Source organism: Aulonocara stuartgranti (genome assembly GCF_965226115.1).
Source record: "Aulonocara stuartgranti genome assembly, chromosome: 8".
NCBI classification, from domain to species: domain Eukaryota; kingdom Metazoa; phylum Chordata; class Actinopteri; order Cichliformes; family Cichlidae; genus Aulonocara; species Aulonocara stuartgranti.
In genome coordinates, this window is record NC_138959.1 from 9150977 (window position 1) to 9171662 (window position 20686).

At 41.3% G+C, this 20686-nt stretch overlaps 1 protein-coding gene across 1 annotated transcript; it reads left to right on the forward strand.

Moving 5' to 3' along the window:
• Positions 1-1522: 1522 nt before the first annotated feature.
• On the forward strand, positions 1523-20129 carry timp2a (TIMP metallopeptidase inhibitor 2a). Its single transcript, XM_082544247.1, has 5 exons — positions 1523-1957; positions 12444-12544; positions 12629-12737; positions 16255-16379; positions 18081-20129. Exons 1-5 carry the CDS (start codon positions 1828-1830, stop codon positions 18276-18278), a joined length of 663 nt encoding a protein of 220 aa, XP_082400373.1. The 5' UTR covers positions 1523-1827; the 3' UTR covers positions 18279-20129.
• The last annotated feature ends 557 nt before the right edge of the window (positions 20130-20686 follow it).

Genomic DNA, 20686 nt, shown 5'->3' on the forward strand with positions numbered 1-20686 from the left:
AACACTGTGCACGTCCTTCTTCACTACATGAATCTTCTCTGTGGTTTTCCCCTTTTCTCCTGCCTGACTCCTCCATAGCTCCTTAGTTTACAGAATCAGTGTATTTGTTTCAGTTTAGTTTGTGTTTGAAAATCACAAAGCCTAAAATGATCTTTGTGACTAAAGAGTAAAATTATTACAAAAAGTATTATTACAAACATTTGGGACGCTCAGTAAAATGTAAATAAAAACAAAATACCGTTTGTAAAAACTCATAAGTCCATATTTTATTCACAACAGAACAAAGAAAACATCACACGTTTAAAATGAGACAGTAAAGTTCAGCTCTCTGACTCTTCTACTATGAAGTTGTGCTGTTGTTATGGCTGCAGTATGCATTTTAGCATTGTCATACTGAAAGATGGAAAGCTTTCCCTGGAACAGACATCTGGATATGTTACTCTTAAATCTGTATAAGCCTTTCAGCACTGATGATGCCTTTCTAGATGTGTAAGATGCCAGTTCCATGGGCACTAACGCACCCCCATACCATCACAGATGCAGGTTTTTGAACTGAGCATTATTAACAAACCAGAAATAATATTAACAGTTTTCTACTTCACTTTAGTCCATTTAAAATGAGCTTTGTGAGGACTCCAACCTGCATCTGTTCCTGAGCCCATGCAGTGATTTGCATGACAGAATCATCCCTGTTTTTAATTTATTGTTGCATATAGACTTGAACAGTACAGACATCCAATACTGATTTTTAGCCTCGTCTGATGCGCACAGAGATTTCTCCAGATTTTCTGAATCTGAATGATATTTTGCACTTCAGATCAGGAGATATTTAAAGTCTTCACAATTTTGCACTGAGGAGCATTATTCTGAACGTGCTCCACATTTTGTTTTTTGAAGAACAGTGAACATCTGTCCACCTCTAATTCTGAGAAACTCTCTGTAAAGCTTTTTTTTTTTTTAAATACCCAGTCATGTTAGAGACCTGTTGCCAACAACCCTAATTAGTTGCAAAGCATTCCTCCAACAGTTTCCTCTTAATCCCACTTAGTTTTTAAGCCTTTTATTGGCAACTGCCAACGGAATCAAAATGAGCTACTACTTTCCATGAGACATTTGATATGTTTTCTGTAATCCTATGTGCATAAAATATGAGTTTGTGAGATTATACATATTTTCCACAGCACCCAAACTTTTTTTTAATCTTTTTGGAATTGATAAGCTCTACTTAAGTAAAACCTTTTTTTCCATGTCACTTTTAGATTTTTAGATTAGTTTGTGTGAACTATCACAACCTTGTATCCAGTAATACAAGTTTAATGATTTTATATTATTTTCTTTCTGTCTAAATACTTGTTGCAACAATTTTTCAGCTTTACACTCGAGTGCAGGCCCACTTTTCAACCAATACCGTGTATTATGATATTATGAGGGCGCAGGGGCAATATTTTTCAAATTTCCTTTGGGACCCTATCCAAATGTCCGGTGGGTCCGACTGAGCACTCAGCGCCCTCTGCAGGACCACCCTGCGCTGGGGGGAGGAGTCGCACGGCCAGCTTTATAAAACGCCTTGAAACAAAAACAGTCCAGACAGACAGACAGCTGCAGAAAACGGAAAGTCGGGGGAAATCCGGAGGGCACCAAACGCACCGTGTAACTTCACCTTTTTACCTGGAGCTGAGCGCGCGCCCGTGTGTTGTCGTTGACGTGTGTGTCGTTAGAAAAACGACGGAGAGGGGACGCTGCCGCTGGAGCCACACTGCAACGCATCTGCGCAGAGCACAACATCCACGCAGGAGCTGAAAAACATCGCCATCAGTGTTTACCACGATGCCGTTTTCCGTTAACGGCATCCTTTGCACGCTCGCGCTGCTGGTCCTGTGGCGGGCGGAGGAGCTCGTGGAAGCGTGCAGCTGCGCTCCGGTACATCCGCAACAGGCGTTCTGCAACGCCGACGTAGGTGAGTCCAGCCGCGGGGTCTACTCCTGTTGTTGTTTATGTTGTTGTTGTTTATGTTTACCTGGCCTCTCGTGCAGTGAGCCAGGCTCCTGCACAGCTAACTAGCCCATCCTCTGGCCACGGTTGAATGGACTCAACTAAGCTGCTGGAAACCCTGGAAAGCCTGAAGGTGCTGCTGGTGGTGGTAGGGGTGTTGCTCCTCAAGGCCATGGCCCAGACAGTTTGCACTACATTCGGCTCTACACTTACAGATCACACTGTCATATTTTTTGCCATGTCATGTTGATAATGTTAGACCTCCAAAATGTCTTCTTTCAGATGTATTATTTTTAAAAATAGAAACACACTCAGGTCAGATCCCCATAATGTTCTGCTCTGCAACACTGTGAGGAGTTAGGAGTGCATTTGTGACACTTATTGATAAGTTAATGATGACCTTAATGAACTTTGTGGTTTAAATCTCCCCCAAAATCCACTTTATACAAACTCAAAGGGTGTACCTCCACTCTGTTAGCGTGAGAGCTAAGAGACTGGAAGCAGTTTGAGATCATCTTTGTGAACCCAAAGCCTCTGCTCTGGGAGTGTTTGCTTACCGAGCTTCACCCTCAGCAGCCTCGGGACGAAGCGGCGTCGCCTGCATTTTGCAGGGCAACGTGGCACCAGAGAGGGAAAAGAGACAAGGAGGGAGCGAGCTGAAGAGAGGACAAGGGATGGGGAAAGTGAGGGAGAAATTTAACGGGTTTGTGTGTGTGTGTGGGGGGGGGGGTGGATTGAATCTCAACCGCAGAATATGTCACACCACGAGCTTTCCTCCCTCACTCCTTTTTTTTCCTTTTTAAATTTCCATTCCTGTCCAGTTTCTTCCTGCATGGGGTGGTGCTGAGAGGAATTACAGGAATGTTTCTGGGGTTTTCCCAACTTTGCTCCGATGCAGTGTACGGACACACACTTGTACACACTCTTTCACACCCCAGATAGACAACTAAAGGCCTGCCGCCATGCACGGTAGACTGACACACACAGACACACTGGCTCGGATGACATCTGGCTGTCAGTTCAGAGTGTGTTTAGAGGGGAAAAACAATAAAAGTCACAGTGCAAGTTAAAATATGCATGGGATGAATGAGAAGAAGAAAGCTGAAGATGTTTTGTTTTTTTTCATCCTGCATTTTACTTTTGAGTCTGTGCTGGTAAGATGTGCATCCTTGTAATTCCTTATTGCAAATTGACAGCTCTATTTTGAGGTGTGACTCAATCTCTTGCTGAGTTGGCAGGTCTTGCAGACAGGATGTCTCAGAGGCAAGGTGTTCCAATTGTTTGTCTTTTTTTAAAGCATCTGTGAGTCAGGAAAGCTTTTGTCACAGCTGGGGGAGGATGCACGCAAACGGCAACAATGGTCGATGTCACTGTCCAGCCCAGAAACATCTAGATGAAACACTGCAGAGGAAGAGGTGAAGAAGGGGTGGAATGGGTTTTGAGGGCTTGTGAAGGGCGGGCTGTGTCGGATGAGAGTTGGCTGAAATGTGCATGTAGGCAGCAACAAAGTGACATTGTCAAAAGTTGCGCAGTCTGACAATTGGGATTTGTTTTGGTGGAATGGGATCCCACTCCTTGCTTGTTGATACACATACCACATAGGCGGGAACCAGCTGTGTGTTTGTGTGTGTCATCTTCTGTTTTCCAGTCAAAGTGATACTCTAGGTCAGACCTCAAGCCATAAAAATCGTGCAGTGTCATGCACCCACGGTACAATCGCACACACACAAACGCGACAAACATCCTCTTTTCATATAAATCCGTTGCCCATAAAGGGGAACTTCCCTCACCCTTTCCCAGTTTAGCTCACTCTGGTCAGCGGTCTGAGAGATCAGAGTCACCGATCTCAGCAGTGGACATGGCGTGGATGACAGCACGTGTACACGTCCTTTCATGGAAATACAGAAACATCCCCAACACATGTCACTAAAAAAGAAATATAATGGCACTCCTTTGGAGGATAGTTAATAAGAAACTTGGGCTAAAAAAATTAAATGACAAAAGTCCTATAATATGGTTGTTTATACAGCCTTGATAACAATTATTATCACTCCAAAAATGTAAAAGATTCAAAGACAAAAAAATGCATAAAGTATAGCATAAAAACTTTACAGTTAAACTATCAATACAGACGTAATAATGTCAAAAATTTCAAATGAAGTAAAAATGAGCACCGATTGTAGAAAACAGTGACGTGTAAAATAAAGCTGGTACAGATGGTTTGTTTTTCCTGACGTCGTTTGCCTGTAGCGACAGGGAAACAAAGAAATATTTGCTGTAAAGTGACTAAGTTGGTTTATCTTCACCACACCTATTCTAAATATGTAGCTAATGTGACATCGATGTGCACGAAAGATGAACTCCAGCCAGAGCCTTTCATAAATATCTTCTGATTTACTGATTAGCTGATAAGCGCTAACAAGGCAGATGTCAGCCTGAACCACATTTTGCTGCTATGATTGCAAACCTAATAAAAATAAAAATAAAGTCAAGTGTCTCATTTTTGGAGTGTTCACAGTACCTGATTGAACTGTTTCTGTCTTAGGTGCTTTTGCTGGACAAAAAGGTGTAATTGTTCTAACTGTATTTCTTCATTTTTTCACGATAGCAACGGAGCTGTCTGAGCTGTGCAAGATGCTTTTACCAAACACATCAATTGCCAAAGAAAAATGGAAAGCTCATGACCCAAAAACTGAATAAAACATCCAAATCCAGGTACTGGAGATCAGTTCGGAAAAGTAAAGGCCTTTTATGAGTTTTCCAAACCAACCTTAAGTACCTGGATTTGGATGGTTTATACCGTTTTTTTCCCATAAGCTTTCCATTCTTCTTTGTCCCTTTCATGAACAAAAAGTGTTCTGAGGGACAACAGTAGTATTTCTGTTATTTACTTTTTCTTCTAAAAGCATGTTTGGATTATCTTTAAAACCCTGTGTCAACAGTCTGTGATGTTAAGCAGAGGTTTCATCATCACAAAACTATAGAGCTAGGAAGAAAATCAAGAGGAGGATTTTACAAAGGCTTCTGCAGCCTGTGGGGGAGGAAACGCTAATAAATAGCTTCAGGCTCACCTGGAGAGGTGTACAGTGTTGGTTCAGCACATACATCATACGTTGCATGCTGAAACAATTAGGATTTAATGGCAAAAGCGCTGAGGAGTTCACCACGTTTCAATGTGTTTGCAAATTGTTACTTCAGGCAGGTCAAGTCAAGCTTGGCTCTCTGATTTCATCTTCAGCTGATCCACTTCTATGCATTTTATTGGCAAATCCAATATAAGGTGGGGTGTTTGGACAAACAATTACTTCTTTCCCTGCAAGCTGCTTTGCAACCCACCTCCACCCCAGCTCATCCTTTTCATGCTGACTCGATCACCGTCATGTCAGCTCCGGTAACTGTGTCAGGGTAAACCAGAGCCTTCAGGTCTTCACGCAGGTGTAACCAGAGGTGCCGGCTGAATTGTGTTTGAGGGCGGTTTGTTTCTGTTCAAATGACAGGTTAAACAGAAGGCTCACATACGCCTGGAGCTGAACAAACCATACCAAGAGAGTCAGGGATGATTTGGTGGTCACTGGCGTATGAAAAAAGAAATGGACAGTCATGCAGTGGAACGAATCGGGGGGCACTTAGGATGTGGTGTGTGCGTTCATATGGGGGTTTGCATGGAAAACATTTCGTAGTGCAACTAATATGTATGTAGAAGTCATTATGTGTCGTCCCGGTCTGACGGTAGGGGACCGTTTGAAATGTGGGTCAGTTGGTGGTTTATGGCTGCTGATTGAGTGCTGCTGATCGGATGACTTTTGGATCAACCTGCGGTGAAACTGCTGCCTGCAGGCTCGTGGTAGTCATGCTGTTTTAGCATCGTGCTGAGTAGTCTGCCGCCTCTGCAACACACTGTTTAGACTGCACAGGATGATCCGCTCTGGCTTTATTGAAGGGGAGAAACTAACTGAGAAGTAAACATGTCTGCAACACTGAGGGAGACAGATAAGCTCCCATAACAGCAATCTGTTGTGAATAACAGGGTAATTTCCTCTCAGTATTGTGTCCTGCTGCTGATTCTTTGCTCATTAGTTTGTGGCTCAGAATGAGGTCAGGAAATGAGAGCGGAAAAACTGGGAGGAATGCAGGAGCGAGTGCCAAACAGGTATACTGCCGTGTGTGTGTGTGTGTGTGTGTGTGTGTGTGTGTGTGTGTGTGTGTGTGTGTGTGTGTGTGTGTGTGTGTGCGCGTGCGTGCGTGCTCTGGCTGCTGCAGCTGAACATTTGCATAACCATCAAAGTGCAACTAAAATGTGGGGGTTTGATTCTGGGGAACTTGGTTTCTCTAAAAAAAAAAAAAAAAGAAACCTTAAAAAGTAGTATGTTTGTGCTCATGGTGCTGATTAAAAAAAACAGATTCATTCTTCTGAAGAAGATTTGTTCTTAAACCTTTCATCTTCTTCTTTGTTAATCCTGGTAAATTAAAACCTGTTCTGTAATTTAGCCTTTAGGTTTTTCTTGTTACTTTGTTACTAAAACCTTTATTGTAGGGCTGGGCGCAGGTTTGCCTCTCTTTCGTCCACTTTTGTCTCTACGTAACGTTACTCGGCCTCGCCTCTCCTTCACTGAACACAACTCCCCCTCCCCCATAGCTTCACCTGCAGGCAATAACAAGATGAAAGCGGAAAATCTCCGTTATGCTGGGTTTACACTGTGCGATTTTTTTCAGTCGCGCGATTCAGCTCCTGCTCAAACTGTACGATTGACTCGCAGGGGTTAGAAGTTCATAGGTCACGATGCAGGTCTCACACTATACCGCCCGATGCTCTGATGCGACCCGAGTGCTCACACTGTGCGTCCATAAAATGAAGGTTATAACAGAAATTCTGTCGCTCGCTCTCCCTCTCTGTCTTTCACTCACACAGACACACCACCACCACCATCAACTTTGCTAAATTGCTAATGAAAAACATTGATCAGGCAGCTGTGATTGAGCAGCAGTGTAGATCCAACTATTTCCACGGTTGTTGTGGTCGTGATAATTTTGTGATGCCACATCGAAAAGGCTCGGATGAGCTTTCCAAAGTTCTACAAGTTGTGCCTCCATCGCTTGTGTCCACATCACACGCTACACTGCTGTGCTGCGCCGCCTTTTTCGCTGACATTTGTGTTTGCGCGTGCGCAGTGTGAGAAACTACGGTGACACCCTCACGACGGTCGCGAGGATTTCAAACAGGTTTGAAATCCTCACGACCAAGCGATTGATGATCGGGAGCTGGTCGTGAGGTGTTAATCGCTTCTCGTTACCCCACGTATACTACACGATGCACGACGCACGATGAAGGCCAAAATCGGGCCGATCGCCAAAACGGTCGCACGACTCAAAAATCGGCTCAAAATGGGCCAAAAATCGCACAGTGTAAGCCCAGCATTAGCGAGTTACTGCGGATCACCCCGTGCGTGGGGCTGGACGGCGTCAACGTGTTAGCGAGCTAACCGCTCTAACGACATGCAGCCCGGAAGGGGTGCACGGCCTAAAATCCTTTCATTTTCTCAAAAAATCGACAGTGCGCCTTATGTATGAATTCTGGTTGTGCTTACTGACCGCGAACCGATTTTATGTGGTACACAGCGCTCAGCAATCTGTCAAAAAATGTTTTAATATGACTTTGCTAAGCTACGGAGCTGCACCGCTTGATGGATTGTCGGAGGATTACGGCTACCGAGGAGGAGCCTCGCGGAGTGATACGTACTGTGTGTGTATAAGGACCACAAATGGCACCTGTTCAGAGACGTGGTGCAGCTGTGAAATCTGTCTCTTTGTTATTATGCTCAGCGTCTATTAGTTTACATTTTGACTGCACAATTGTGAGCTTTTTGTTATGCACAAAAACAACATTGTTTTCTTTTATTTATGGACCATGATTATTTAATAAATGCTGATAATTTATTTTTGAGTAATTTCTTCATGTACATCTACGCTGTATGTAAATAAAAGTGCCCGTGTGACATCTGGCACACAGTGTGACTAAGAACTCTCTTTTTGTTCTTAATTTATGGCTTTAAAAAAAATATCGAGATATATATCTTATATCGCCATCCAGCTAAAAAATATCGAGATATGAATTTTGGGTCATATCGCCCAGCCCTACTTTATTGCCACATAGAGACATTATAAAAACATGTAAACACAACAATAGCCGTAATAATAACAGCAATTAGTTTATATCACCCTTTAAATCTAATATTCAGATCAAATCTGGTCCTCATTAAGAGGCGTAATATGAAGATAACAGCCTACGTTTTCAGGCTATATATCAAGCAAGGTGATCATACTATCAATCTAAGTGTGCTTTAAGAACAGCCTCACATTACAAAGTAATACACTGCTTTCATGTAAACATGGTGTCAGTTCAAAATTAGCAGTCAGGTCCAATTAAAGTGTTGTTGAGATTAAGAAAACGGTCCAAATGCGCATCTGTAAGCTGAGGAGGCTGTTTTGCAACGATTTCTTCATCATCTTCTTCAGGATTTTTACCAATGTACTGCAAGCCCAACGGCCATCTGAGCCTAAATTGACTCGCTCTGAGGACTAAATATGGATGAATGTTGAACATTTGAGATCTTAGCTACATCTTAACTATGATGGTTAAATTGGCAGATGTATTTCGTCAGCCTAGTGTTATATTTACACATTAACAAACAGCCTGAAATAGTTAGTCAAACGGTAAAGTGCAGCCTTAACGATACAGACACACTGCATGATCTGAATGATATTAGGTGAGGGAAAAAAGCTGCATTACGTGCAGGCAGTTCTCATGATGTGAGGACTAAATGTATTTAAATCCAATCCAATTTTAAAACAATGTAGTACTTTTTTATTAGTAGAGGTATAGATAAAATATTTAAAAATTTTATAATGATTCACAGACACCCAAAAAACAGCCCACATGTGTTGTTGCCACGACTTTTTTCATACGAAAAACCATTGTAAAGGCTCCTTAACTCTGCTTTTAGTCTCTGTCTTTACCAGTGAACCTTTTATATATGTAGTTGTTTTTTTTTTTCAGTATGAATTATTTCAACACCAGTCACAAAAGGCTAAAGATTGGTTGACAACCACCGGTTGCTATGGGGAGAAGTGTTTATAGGAAACGCAGTGTTATTTTGGACATGTGTACATGTTTATTTAAAGAGGGCAGGTATTATTTTGGCTGGCCGCTGAATTACTAGCTGAATTAATAATGAGATGGATTTAACAATAATTTACATCACATGTTATCATTGTATCATTTTCACTTTCTGGACATTTTTTAGACTAAATGATTGTTCTGTACAGAGTTTAGTACCATGTTTAGTAAGACTAAAAAAGAAGGAGAAAGAAAGAGACACTATTAACTCTGGGAGCTGTGAACCTCCATATTTGTATCTGCTCTAAGCCATAAACTGAACCCGAGGGTGTAAGAGCAGCAGCAGTCGACTGTATGTGTGTTTATAGATGTGTGTGTGTGTGTCCTCTGTTCCTGCTTACTTTATGTTTTTTTCCCCCCTGTATTGCTCATATTTTCCATTCTGAATAAATGCCCTAAGCATAGTTGAAGCTTGAAGTCAGTCAGGCCGTTAAAATACACACACGCGCGCACAAACACACACGCATGGTGAGAAACAAACCTCTGGCCAAGTCCTTCTCAGTATATCAGCTTTCAAGTTGTATTCTTAATCCTCAGCTCTTGTCCTGTGATGGTTTCCCTGGTCATGTTTTGAAGCAGGAAGGTTTGTGCTGCACGCCAAGTCATGTGTCTGTCCCTCCTCTAATGTTGGCTGATGGCGACTTCTGGTTGGGTTTTCATTGACTGGACCACTTTAGATGCTAAAATTCATTTTGTTGTGGTGTTTGGATGAGACTTTAAGGCAGCTCGATGGGTGGTTTGGGCTTTTTTTTTAGCCTGTGATGTGGAGTCATAAGCAGTGTTTTCCACACATAGACCCTACTTAGGCGGGTAACAGAGGTATAATAATGACCACCAATGTACCAGAGTTATTTCAATTCTATTTTTTTGTCTGTCTGAGAGAACACCATCCAAAAATGATTTGCTAGCAACTGTTATTTTGAAAGTCTAGTCGCTCCTAACCTACCTAACAGTATTTTATCACCAGCAAGCTGACAAGGTCATCGACGTCTTCACTCTGAATGCTTTTTTCTTCAACTGCATCATTTGTCACTGCAGTAGATGGAAAAGTAAGATTCCCTGCTGCAGAGAAAAAACAGTGAAGTTCATCCACGGGATGAGACACTCTCTGGAGAGGCAGCTGATTGTGTTGCTCAGTTATTTATTAGTCAAAGTCCTTGGCAGGTACAAACAAAGTACCTGCCCAAAGTACCTGCCCTTTACTTTCTGTATCCAGAATATTCAGAATATCAGAGCTGTGCAATGCTGATTTTGGCCTCTAATTCTGTAGGCGGTGAACATTTTCAGCTGCTTTGTTTTGTTTTGTTTTTTTGAGACCAGTGACAAATTTTTATGAGTCAAGTAAAATGACTGTCATGTATCTGGACTTATTATAAATGTAGTGCATTTTATAATAAATAGGGCCAGATTTTGAACATAGCCATTATGCAGTGTTACATTGTATGGGAGTCAACGTAATTATGGGTTTCACTTTTGTTCATTTGTAATAACAAGCAGAAAAATTGGATGAAATGCTGCGGAAAAAAACAAAAGACTAGGGCTGTTCGATATAACGATATATATCGGATGACGATATAAAAACGTCTATCGTTTCATTTTACGCTATCGTTTGTTTCGTGGTGTCGCAAAATAAACTGTTTACGGCAATATTTTTTTTGTTTGGATGGTCAGTGTAGTGGCTATATTAATTTCTTAAAGTTCTCTCTTATATTTAATATAACCACACTACGGACGGACAAGCGCCTGTTTTTATGCGTTGTGGTTAGCAACAACGACGGTAACAGCATCGTGTGTCCGCTTGTTTATTTTCCACATAAACCTTTCACAATAAAGCTCAAGATCCTGTTGAGACTTTTCAAAATAAACTGAATCACGTGAAAGAGCAGATTTTTTACGGATGAGAAGTAAAAAAGAGCCGCCAGGTGCTAAAAAATAAACCTTAGACTCAAACGTTAGAACAGGCTTTTCCCCGCAGCACGCCGTGTAATAAATACTCACAAAGAAAACGGCGGCTGTTACAACTTTTGTCTGTTAAAACACTCTACTCCAGCTACATGACGTGCATCAGGAAACGCTTCCCGCAAGACGAGCTGCACGAGATTCACAGAATTTACAGAAAATGTTACATTTTTGTGATTTATATCGTTATCGGGACGATAGAATTCTTATATCGGGATATGAGATTTTGGTCATATCACACAGCCCTACAAAAGACATAATAAATTTATGATGGATTAGCCAATTTATAATGTATACTGTACTATTAAGGTTGAGATATCAGTATTCATAAGCCTCACATTTATAACTCTGGAAACTAATGTATTTATTTATAGGGTATGTCATTATTTCCTGTGTACTGGGTGCACTCTCACTCTCACCAGCTGCTCACTGATAAGGTGTTGGGATTGTTGGCGTTTTCTCTGTATTATTGTAGTCTTTACCTTACAGCATAAAGTACCTCGAGGAAACCGTTGTTGTGATTTGATGCTGTATATACTACAACTGAATTTAATCAGTTACGCCTCCTTTTAAGCCTCTTTGTCCAGGCGGCTATTCCTCACAAGTAGAAGATTTGATCAACACACCTCAGCACATCAGCATATTAGGGATGTCTGCTCTCAGTGACATCACACAGAACTACAAGTAGAAAAAACTATGCTAAACTGTGTGTTTAGAGCAGGCTGACGTGTGAACATTGATCACAGACATTATTTGTACACGAACTGTTCTCGTTATTCGAAACTTTGGCCATGTTTAACGCCATGTAACAGTGTATGTAAAACTGAAAACAAGTAGAAGCATAGTAGGTCCCTCTAAGTTACAGATGGTTTACAGTTGCTAAATCAGTGATGGGGTGATTCCTGTCGAAATGCATTTGTTTGTTTACAAACTCGTAAATTTCAGCTTTGATTAAAGGAAACTGATATTTTGTAACATAGTTGTTAACCTTTTGTTTAACCTTTTGCTTCATTTGTGAGTTACTTTAACTTAATTAGGGGGGAGTTAGTTTCGTTCATTTACTTTTTGACCTAATTGGTGGACATGCAGACGAACACCAATTACAGTATGGGGCTTATGGGGCCTGCATCCAAAGTTTTAGCCATTACCCAACAAACATTAGCAGGTTTCCCTTTTTATCGTTTTTAGTGGGAATCATTTTGACTTTTTTTGTTTCTACTCTTTTGTTCATTGGTATGAAAGACAATGAAAGCTTCAGTGAGTAAATGCAATGAATTCCTGCAGCCTCTGACGCCGTGTTTCTGTGTTTCCCAACCAGTGATTCGAGCAAAGGTGGTGGGAGAGAGAGAAGTGGATTCTGGGAACGACATCTATGGGAACCCCATCAAGAGGATCCAGTATGAGGTCAAACAGATCAAGGTAAGAATATCCTCACTGTTTTAGCCAAAAAGGTTTGACATTGAGTCCGCTATTAATACCCTGTGCACTGTGTTTAATTTTCAGATGTTCAAGGGACCTACCCAGGACATCGAATCTGTCTTCACTGCTCCCGTGTCCGCCGTTTGCGGCGTCACCCTTGATGCCACCGGCAAGAAGGAGTATCTGATCTCAGGTTTGTGTGAATATCCCCTGTCTCCCGGAAATAATACTGCAAATGAAATTTGATAATCTCAGCTAGCTTGTGGAAAAGAAGCTGCTGTTGTCGGAGGGATAGGTATAATGATGTATAGTTTGTATACATCATTATATAAAACAAAAAGTGAAAGAATGCACAGACAGAGAGAAGCACAGCACAGAACATGCAAACAGATAATCAGATATGGTCCTGCAGGTGCAAACAGCCGGGCAGACAAACCTGAGATCGGATAAAGAGTAGTGGGCAATTTTGCATGTTGGTGGAGCAGCTGTTTATGTTATTATAGGTAATGATACTCTGCTGGCTAAATCCTGTGGAGACTGGGAGGGACCTTGTCTGTTGTGGTACAGCTTAAGCTCCTGAGGTATTTTATGCCTTAGTGACTGTTTACATCTGCATAACATCTGCGTCATTTTTTCAAAATTTGTAAACTGAAACCAGCTGTATTCATTATTTAACACTAACAGCACATCACGTGACTGCCTTAAAGTCAACAGAGTAACTTGAAGTGGTGAACAAACCTTCTAAACTCAGAGCAACAAATTTCAGCCAATTGTTTACCTTTCTGACCACAGCGTTACAGTTTGGCTTTGGCGTCAGTGTCTCAATAGCACCGCTGTCAGCCACAGCAGGCAGCTGCTTGTCTTTAGAGGAAAAGCTGTGAAACCCACTGCCCAAACAACAGACAAACAGTGTTAGCGACAAGTTGATAAACTGCTTATTCTGCTGCTAAAGGGTCAGAAGTTAGAGGCTTCTGACCTCTAACTTCTGTAGAGATAGTAGAAATCCAAAACACAGCTGGGCATTAGCTGACAATATTTAGAGTTAACCCATCCACAGTGGGGCCACAAGCCAGTGTACTCCCAGTTCTAGATAAAAATTGGTTTCCATACCTAGTCTCCTCCTGCTCCAGCAAGAGGGTGCGCCACCACAAAGGCCCTTGTAATTGCTTTTGTTGCTGGGAGATTAGTACAGTTGTTCCCAGTTTGCATGGAATAAAATCTGCCTAAATATTTTACCCAACACATTTCAAAAGGTGCAACTTTTACTTTAAAGAGTCACAGTTTCTGGTTTGTAACCACTCAGAAACTGGTTAGGAAATGCATACTTTTCCCTGATGGATCAATGACGAGTCTCTAGGCCTGTCTGACAGAGGCCTTAGTTGGTTTAGCTTAGTATGATTCTCACTTTGGGACTGGCCAACCCCTTGCTTAGATATAGAGCGAGAAGTTCAGTCATTCGGGAGGGGCTCAGAGTTGAACCGCTACTCCTCCACATCGAAAGGAGTCAGCTGAGGTGGGTCAGGATGACAAGGATCCCTCCTGGGTGAAGTGTACCGGGGACGTCCCAACAAAGGAAAAGCCCAGGTTAGACCCCAGCCCTGGATAAGCAGAATAAAATTGGAAATATTTAACAGTTAATATTTAAATAGTTAATGATACTGGACAAAAAAGGACTCTAGAACATAATTTTAAGTTTTGTTTGAACGAAACAATATTTTACTGTTAAATAATGTGTTGTACTTTAATGCTCTTTAAATAAGCAGGCAGATAAAAGACAGCATGGATGGCTTTGATTCTGTGTTTCCAGTCATTGCTAAACAGAGCAGACGCATATGGGAATTAGGGGTGGGGGAAAAAATCGATACTGTGTAGTATCGTGATATTTTGTTTGCTAATAATGTATCGATACAGGGACAGCAGAAATCGATATTTTGTTGCAAAAAAGGTTTTTGTGGACTGGAACATGCTCTGACTTCAGAGCATGTTGATCCTTTTTCTGAGCAAGAATCCTGACATTCCTTCACTGTCCAAATGTGTTTAACTTTTTTTTTTGGCAGCAATAAACATGACAGTTAACTTATGTTAATTTAAGACATGTTTTATTTTAATTAAGTTTAAAACTTTTTTTATTTAATGTAAAATTATATTTTGTTTTAATTTACTTTCAAATTCTTCAGTTGCTGAATGGGCTGCATAGTTTTCATAAATTTCATAGTTCAGAATAGCTATGATTGTACCAGATGGTTGCATTCAGTTAAGTTGGACTAGACTGTAATACAAACTGTTCAGTTTGTCAACAATAAAACTGACTGAAATGAGAGAAAGACTGAGTGTGAGACTTTGATATTAGATAAAAGTAAACTTTATCAATATTTATTTTATGTACAGAATCTGAATATCGCAAAATATAAAAAAAAAATTGCAATAATATCGTATCGTGCATTAAGTATTGTGATAATATCGTATCGTGGGATGTATGGTGATTCCCACCTCTAATGGGAATATGAGCTGCTGATTTCCAGTTTTGATTAGATTAGCTCATTACCCGCGTTATCTACAAAGTTGTCTGTTGGTTACTAGTAGATCTTTAGTCTGTTGCAGTACTCAGATCACAGAAGCAAAAAAAATCTTAGTAGATGGGTTTTATGTTTTTATGGTTGGTGCCCTCTGTGGGTTATATATCATGCGGCCACCCACAGCTCCACCGACAGCCTTTCCTCAGCTCCTCACCTCTTTGGTACGCTCTGGACAGGTCACCAGTCTGTCATAAGGCAGTGACAGCCAATTATTCACATCTACAGCCGCTTTAATATCACCAGTACCCTGATGTTCATGTCTCTGGACTGTGGAAGGAAATGAGGAGAACATGCAACCCTCAACAGAAAAGGCCCAGCCAGCTTCTGTGAGGCACACCAATGTGTTGCCCATCAAATATAATTATACCTGGACACAGCTTTCTTCCTGTGGTGGTTATTTCGATTTTTAAAGCAAGATAGGCAGTCGCAGCGTCAGAATGAGACTCAGTTTGCAGAGTAGCGGAGACACAGAGGATCGTGATGTCATTCGTGCTCTGGTTTCTCCATCACAGTCAGAGATGCGCCCGCAAACACTGGCCCGTAATTACAGAGAGTTGTAAGAGGAGGAACTGCTGAAGCCAGCATTTTCTCCCCGACTCTCTTTTCTCAAGATGTAGGGACTTTGTGCAGTGGGAAAGAAAGTTAGATTTCTGCTGACCGGGGCATCTTTCAGAATGATTCATCGTTTCTTTAGTGCGAAGGGTTAACGAGTAGAGGAGTTGCATTGAAATGTGAGTCAGTCCCGTCTGCGAGGACATGCGTGTTGGGAGCTGCTATGCAGACAGATAGTGGCAAAGTGGAGAGGGTGCAGCCTCCATAGATTTGTAATCTCATCTCGAAATATCCGCTTGTTTTGACTGGTGCCCCTTTATGCACGAAACATAAACACAAGCTCTTGACAAGGACAGGTGGCCCGTGTTGACGCCTGCAGGCACCAGTCTGGAAAGTAACAGATTTCATCAGTGGTTTTCCACGAATCTGTCATCTGATGTTTACAAGTTCAGATTTTTTTCCAGAACATTTATACTGATGCACCCTGGCCTTGGTGATGGTGGTGTTTACCATGCATATTGTTATGTCTGAAGTTTGTCTGTCACACGTGTACTTTTTCTTTTTCTTTTTTTTTATATACAGGCAAGGCCGAGGCCAGCGGCAGCATGCATGTGACTTTGTGTGATTACATCATGCCCTGGGACTCCTTGAGCACCACCCAGAAGAAGAGCCTCAGCCAGCGCTACCAGATGGGCTGTGACTGCAAGGTAAGGCAGCAGAGGGCCGCCTTCGCATGTGCAGTTTATCTCGTGGCGTGGAGAAAAAAAAGACAGCTATTCACGTCTTCCACTACACATCCAGACATAGCAGAGCAAACAAGACGAGGCATGATTCAGGGGAATAAACACAAGAGCAGTAAATGTAACTTGAATACTTGTTTTCTTTATTAATTGTTCTAGAGATTAAAAGGAACGTCTTACACGTTTTCAACTTCCATATTTTTTTATACTGATTGTATTCTTTCAAAATAATCTGTGATCTTGTAGCTCATCCACAAGCCATTGTAAGCCCTCTTCCTTCATTTTTGCTGCCTCGCAAACATAAGGTTTGAAGCTCAGGTGGGCAGGATTTCTGTGCTTCTGCGCTGAGATGACCATATTATGATTATCTCTTCTCTATGAAGTCATACACCGGCAAGAGTATAAAGAACTGAAGCTTGAGCTTTCACCTCACAGGGATTGCTTGTACTCACTCTGATCTCTTTTTGGATGTTTAATAGGAACAAAGTAATATATTGATTAGCGACCCTTAAAGGTGCTTTTGGGCAGATTTATGGTGCACATGGGCAAAACCTAGCTTAACCAGTACCTCAAAAACCAACAGAAGGCAATCTTATGCTAACAAATCTCATAGCAAATGATTGTTATAGGTGTGCATTTTCATTTTACTAAATTCCTACAGAGGGCGCTCTACTTTTAAGACAGGCAAACTTTTTTTTGTGAACTACAAAATGTTACAGGACACAGCTGATGGAAAACTTTGAGGGTCTCAAATGATTCATTATTGATGTAATAATGATTTAGGCAATTATCTATTAGATCTATTTCATTAAAAGTTAAAAATGGCAATAATCTGTTATAAATGTTTTTGGGTGTTTCACAATAAAAGCCCCTTAGTGTTTCACAAGTTGAAGACTTTGAATTTGAAGCACAAATAGTGGCTTGTTCTGTTTCCTTAAGTTCTTTAAATGGAGAGATAAATCAGTAAACTCTGGCTATGGTCATATAGGTACAATCTAAGTACACTCTTACTTCGGTCATAGGAATTTTGGCAGTTTGTTGGTCTGGAGCATTCAGGTGTGTTTTAACACAATGCCACATACTTCCCAGGAGTGGCTGTACCATGTTGAAGTAACTTTGGAAACATACACTTCTGCTTTTTCCAAAAAATAGCAGCTTCCAAGCTCAGCTGCCCCTGGGCAGAGAGTTTGTTTGTATTAAAACTCTAAAGAGTTAAAACCGTCATAATGAAGACACTGAGCAGGTGATGGCTATCCATCTTCAGGGAGATGCCAAAAAGAAAGCATGTCTACTGATACATGGCTGCCTAAACACCAAACCGCGTGACAGTCAAATCTTATATAAACAGTTGCCCTGATATCTTAAATCTACGTGAGTTCAGTCAGGAGGAAAAAATGTGTGCGTGTAACCACAGCTACTCAGGCTGATAAAATGACTCCAGATTACATGCTGTAACATTTCCAGTAAATTCCTGGTAGATGTTGGGTAATATGAGCATGCTGGCACTGAAAGTTCAGAAGCAAAACTGAGGCTTGATTTAATGAAAATCTGGAGGATTAGACCTTAAGGCATATTTGATATGGTCTTCTAACAGCAGTGGTATTTCAGGTGACACCCATCTCTGATAGTTTGATGTCATAAAGAGCGGATTGTGCTGTGTTTCTGCAGATTGTGCGCTGTCCCTCTCTGCCCTGTGAAATCTCGGCTCCTGAGGAGTGCCTGTGGACAGACCTGATGATCGAGAAGCAGGTGCACGGTCGCCAAGCCAACCATTACGCCTGCGTCAAGAGGGCAGACGGCTCCTGCTCCTGGTACCGCGGCGTCGCACCACCCAAAAAGGAGTTCCTGGATGCCGAGGACCCCTAAGCACATGCGACTGCACGCCGCAGAGCCTGACGGAGATAAATGTACACAATTCCAATGAAATAAAGTGATTTTTTTTTTTTTATAATTAAAAAAAAAAAAAAAAAGGCAAAGCTAATGTGACAGAAATGACCTGCTGGTCTGAAAACAACCCTTTGCCACTCTTTATGTTTGGAGAGGCTCAGGGGTTGTTCTCAGACACAGCAGCTCTGTAAAAACAACAAAACAGCATCATGAGACATAGACTGGTCAAGTGATGTAACTTCCTCCTGAGGCTGGCGTCAGGAGGATAAAAATTCTCAGTGAGACAGAGCACTTCCTGCCCCTTCAAAGCAATTTTTAACAGCTCTGATCTCCACCAATCAATTCCCAGTATTCAGACAGCCATTGGTTATCCATCATCTTCCTGCTTTTATTACCTCATCCTCCAGTTTTCTTTATTCCAAAGCCAAATTCCAAGTTGCCTTTATTATAATTTTTTTTCATTTCATTTTGTTTAAAACGATTGTCTCCCTCTCTCTCCGAGCACTCTTAATTCACAGTTTTCTCATCGTCTCCGCCGGGAACTTTTTTTCACGCCCACACGACGACACGCTTTCTTTAAAAAGATCGTGAATCATCTTGCACGGCCGATGATCTTCTCTGGTTTCTTTGGGTGGGGATTTTCGCGACCGTCACTGGCCTCACTGGACCAGTCTATGCTGCGTGAAGATGAGCGCTCTAAATTTAAACACCACCTCTCCACTGCCCCAGAGGCCAATCAGAAATATCTCAAATTTCTCACACTTCCTCCTCCTTTCTTCCTCTTCACGTCCTCCCCTCTTCTTTGTTATGTAGCTGTAAGGAACCTATGCATATACTTTTGTTGTTACTTGATAATAATAATAATTATTATTTACTGCTTTAGAACTAGATTTGCACTTTTTGAGGATGAGTTCCAGTAAAGACAAGAGCCTGAACACTCTGATGTGACAGATATTATCGTTCGCCCCGACCGACAGATCCACCTCAGGTGCAGAATTTTTCGCCCATTTTTGAGTGCTTTGGTGATTCATATTCAGAAAAAAGCGCGAGCATATCCCTTGCTATCTCTGTCATAACATATAAAGTAGTACTTGCAGTGAACAAAAAAGTGGATGTGTGAAAGGTTTGGATAAAAGGGATCTTTTTGCAGATTTTATGTGTGAAAGGGAAACAAAAACAGCGCTCCGGGGATGTTATTTCAGTGTCTTTGTATTATCTGTTGATTGTAAATGCAAACAGCAGTTTTCATGATATATTCTTGCAGACGGTTCATTTCACGAGTAATAAAAAAATAAGGTCTTTATACGCTTAATATTAGCTTTGACTTTCTTGCTCCTTCCAGTTATTAATGAAAGCTTTATCGCTGTCCTAGAAAGCAGTTACTTAATGTTTACAGTGCTGTTTTATAAACCTCAAGCTACATTAACAAAAAATATATATATGATGGAGTATTAGAGGCATAATTTAAAAGTAAACTCTTTCCAGTTTCCATTACTTTGTATTTTTTTCAGTGTTATTATTATACCTGTCTTTTTTTTTGTTTGGTTGTTTTTTTTTTTTGTTTGTTTGTTTTTTTTGTGAGTGTGTGTGCGTGCGTGTGTTTTCGCTGTCTTTGTCTACGATGTCTTTAGCTGTAGTGTCGAAGGTCCTCTTGCGCTGGAGTAACGTGAGAGTGAGAGCGATTAACCGGAGAAAGGTATAGAGAAATGGGAAATGGGTTCCTTGTGTGAATAGAGGACTGTGCATGTGTTTGATGCTTTGTGTAAGTCCGGGCAAAGGACAAAGTATTCAGTATTATCAAATAAAAAAACCCACAAGTTTCAAAGAGTACACGCTGCCTGTGTGTTGTCATTTCTCCTCAAGTGGGAGATCAAGTAAGTGTCACCCTAACCACATCCTGCTTGTGTCTGTGTGGGTTTCTTTCGCCCTCTTCCCACAGTCCAATGACATACATGTTAACTCAGCTGGTGATTATAAATGGCCGTGGATGTGCGGCCGATAAACTTTAGAGAACCAAGCGCCATATGAAAGGCTTTTATATATACACTCACGGCCACTTTATTATTTACACTTTGCTAGTGCTGGGTCGGCCCTTTTGCTTTCAGAATTGCTATAATTCTTCATGCCATAGATTCAACAAGATGCTGGAAACATTTCTCAGAATTTTGCACAGCGGCTGCAGATTTGTACATCCCAAAGGTGCTCTATTGGATGGAGAGCTGGTGGCTGTTTGAGTACAGTTAACTCATTCTTATGTTCAAGAAGCCAGTTTGATATGATTTCTGTTTTTGTGACATGTTGTGTTATCTTGCTGGAAGCAGCCATTGGAAGATAGGTATGCTGTGGTCATAGGAGGATGGACATGGTCAGTGACCATACTCAGCTAG

What these genes read in the sequence shown, in the direction of transcription:
- timp2a (XM_082544247.1), top strand. Translation starts at nt 1,828, where the DNA reads ATGCCGTTTTCCGTTAACGGCATCCTTTGCACGCTCGCGCTGCTGGTC. An exon ending in GAAGGAGTATCTGATCTCAG is followed by an intron (nt 12,738 to 16,254) that starts GTTTGTGTGAAT and finishes TTTTATATACAG; the next exon opens with GCAAGGCCGAGGCCAGCGGC. An exon ending in AGATGGGCTGTGACTGCAAG is followed by an intron (nt 16,380 to 18,080) that starts GTAAGGCAGCAG and finishes GTGTTTCTGCAG; the next exon opens with ATTGTGCGCTGTCCCTCTCT.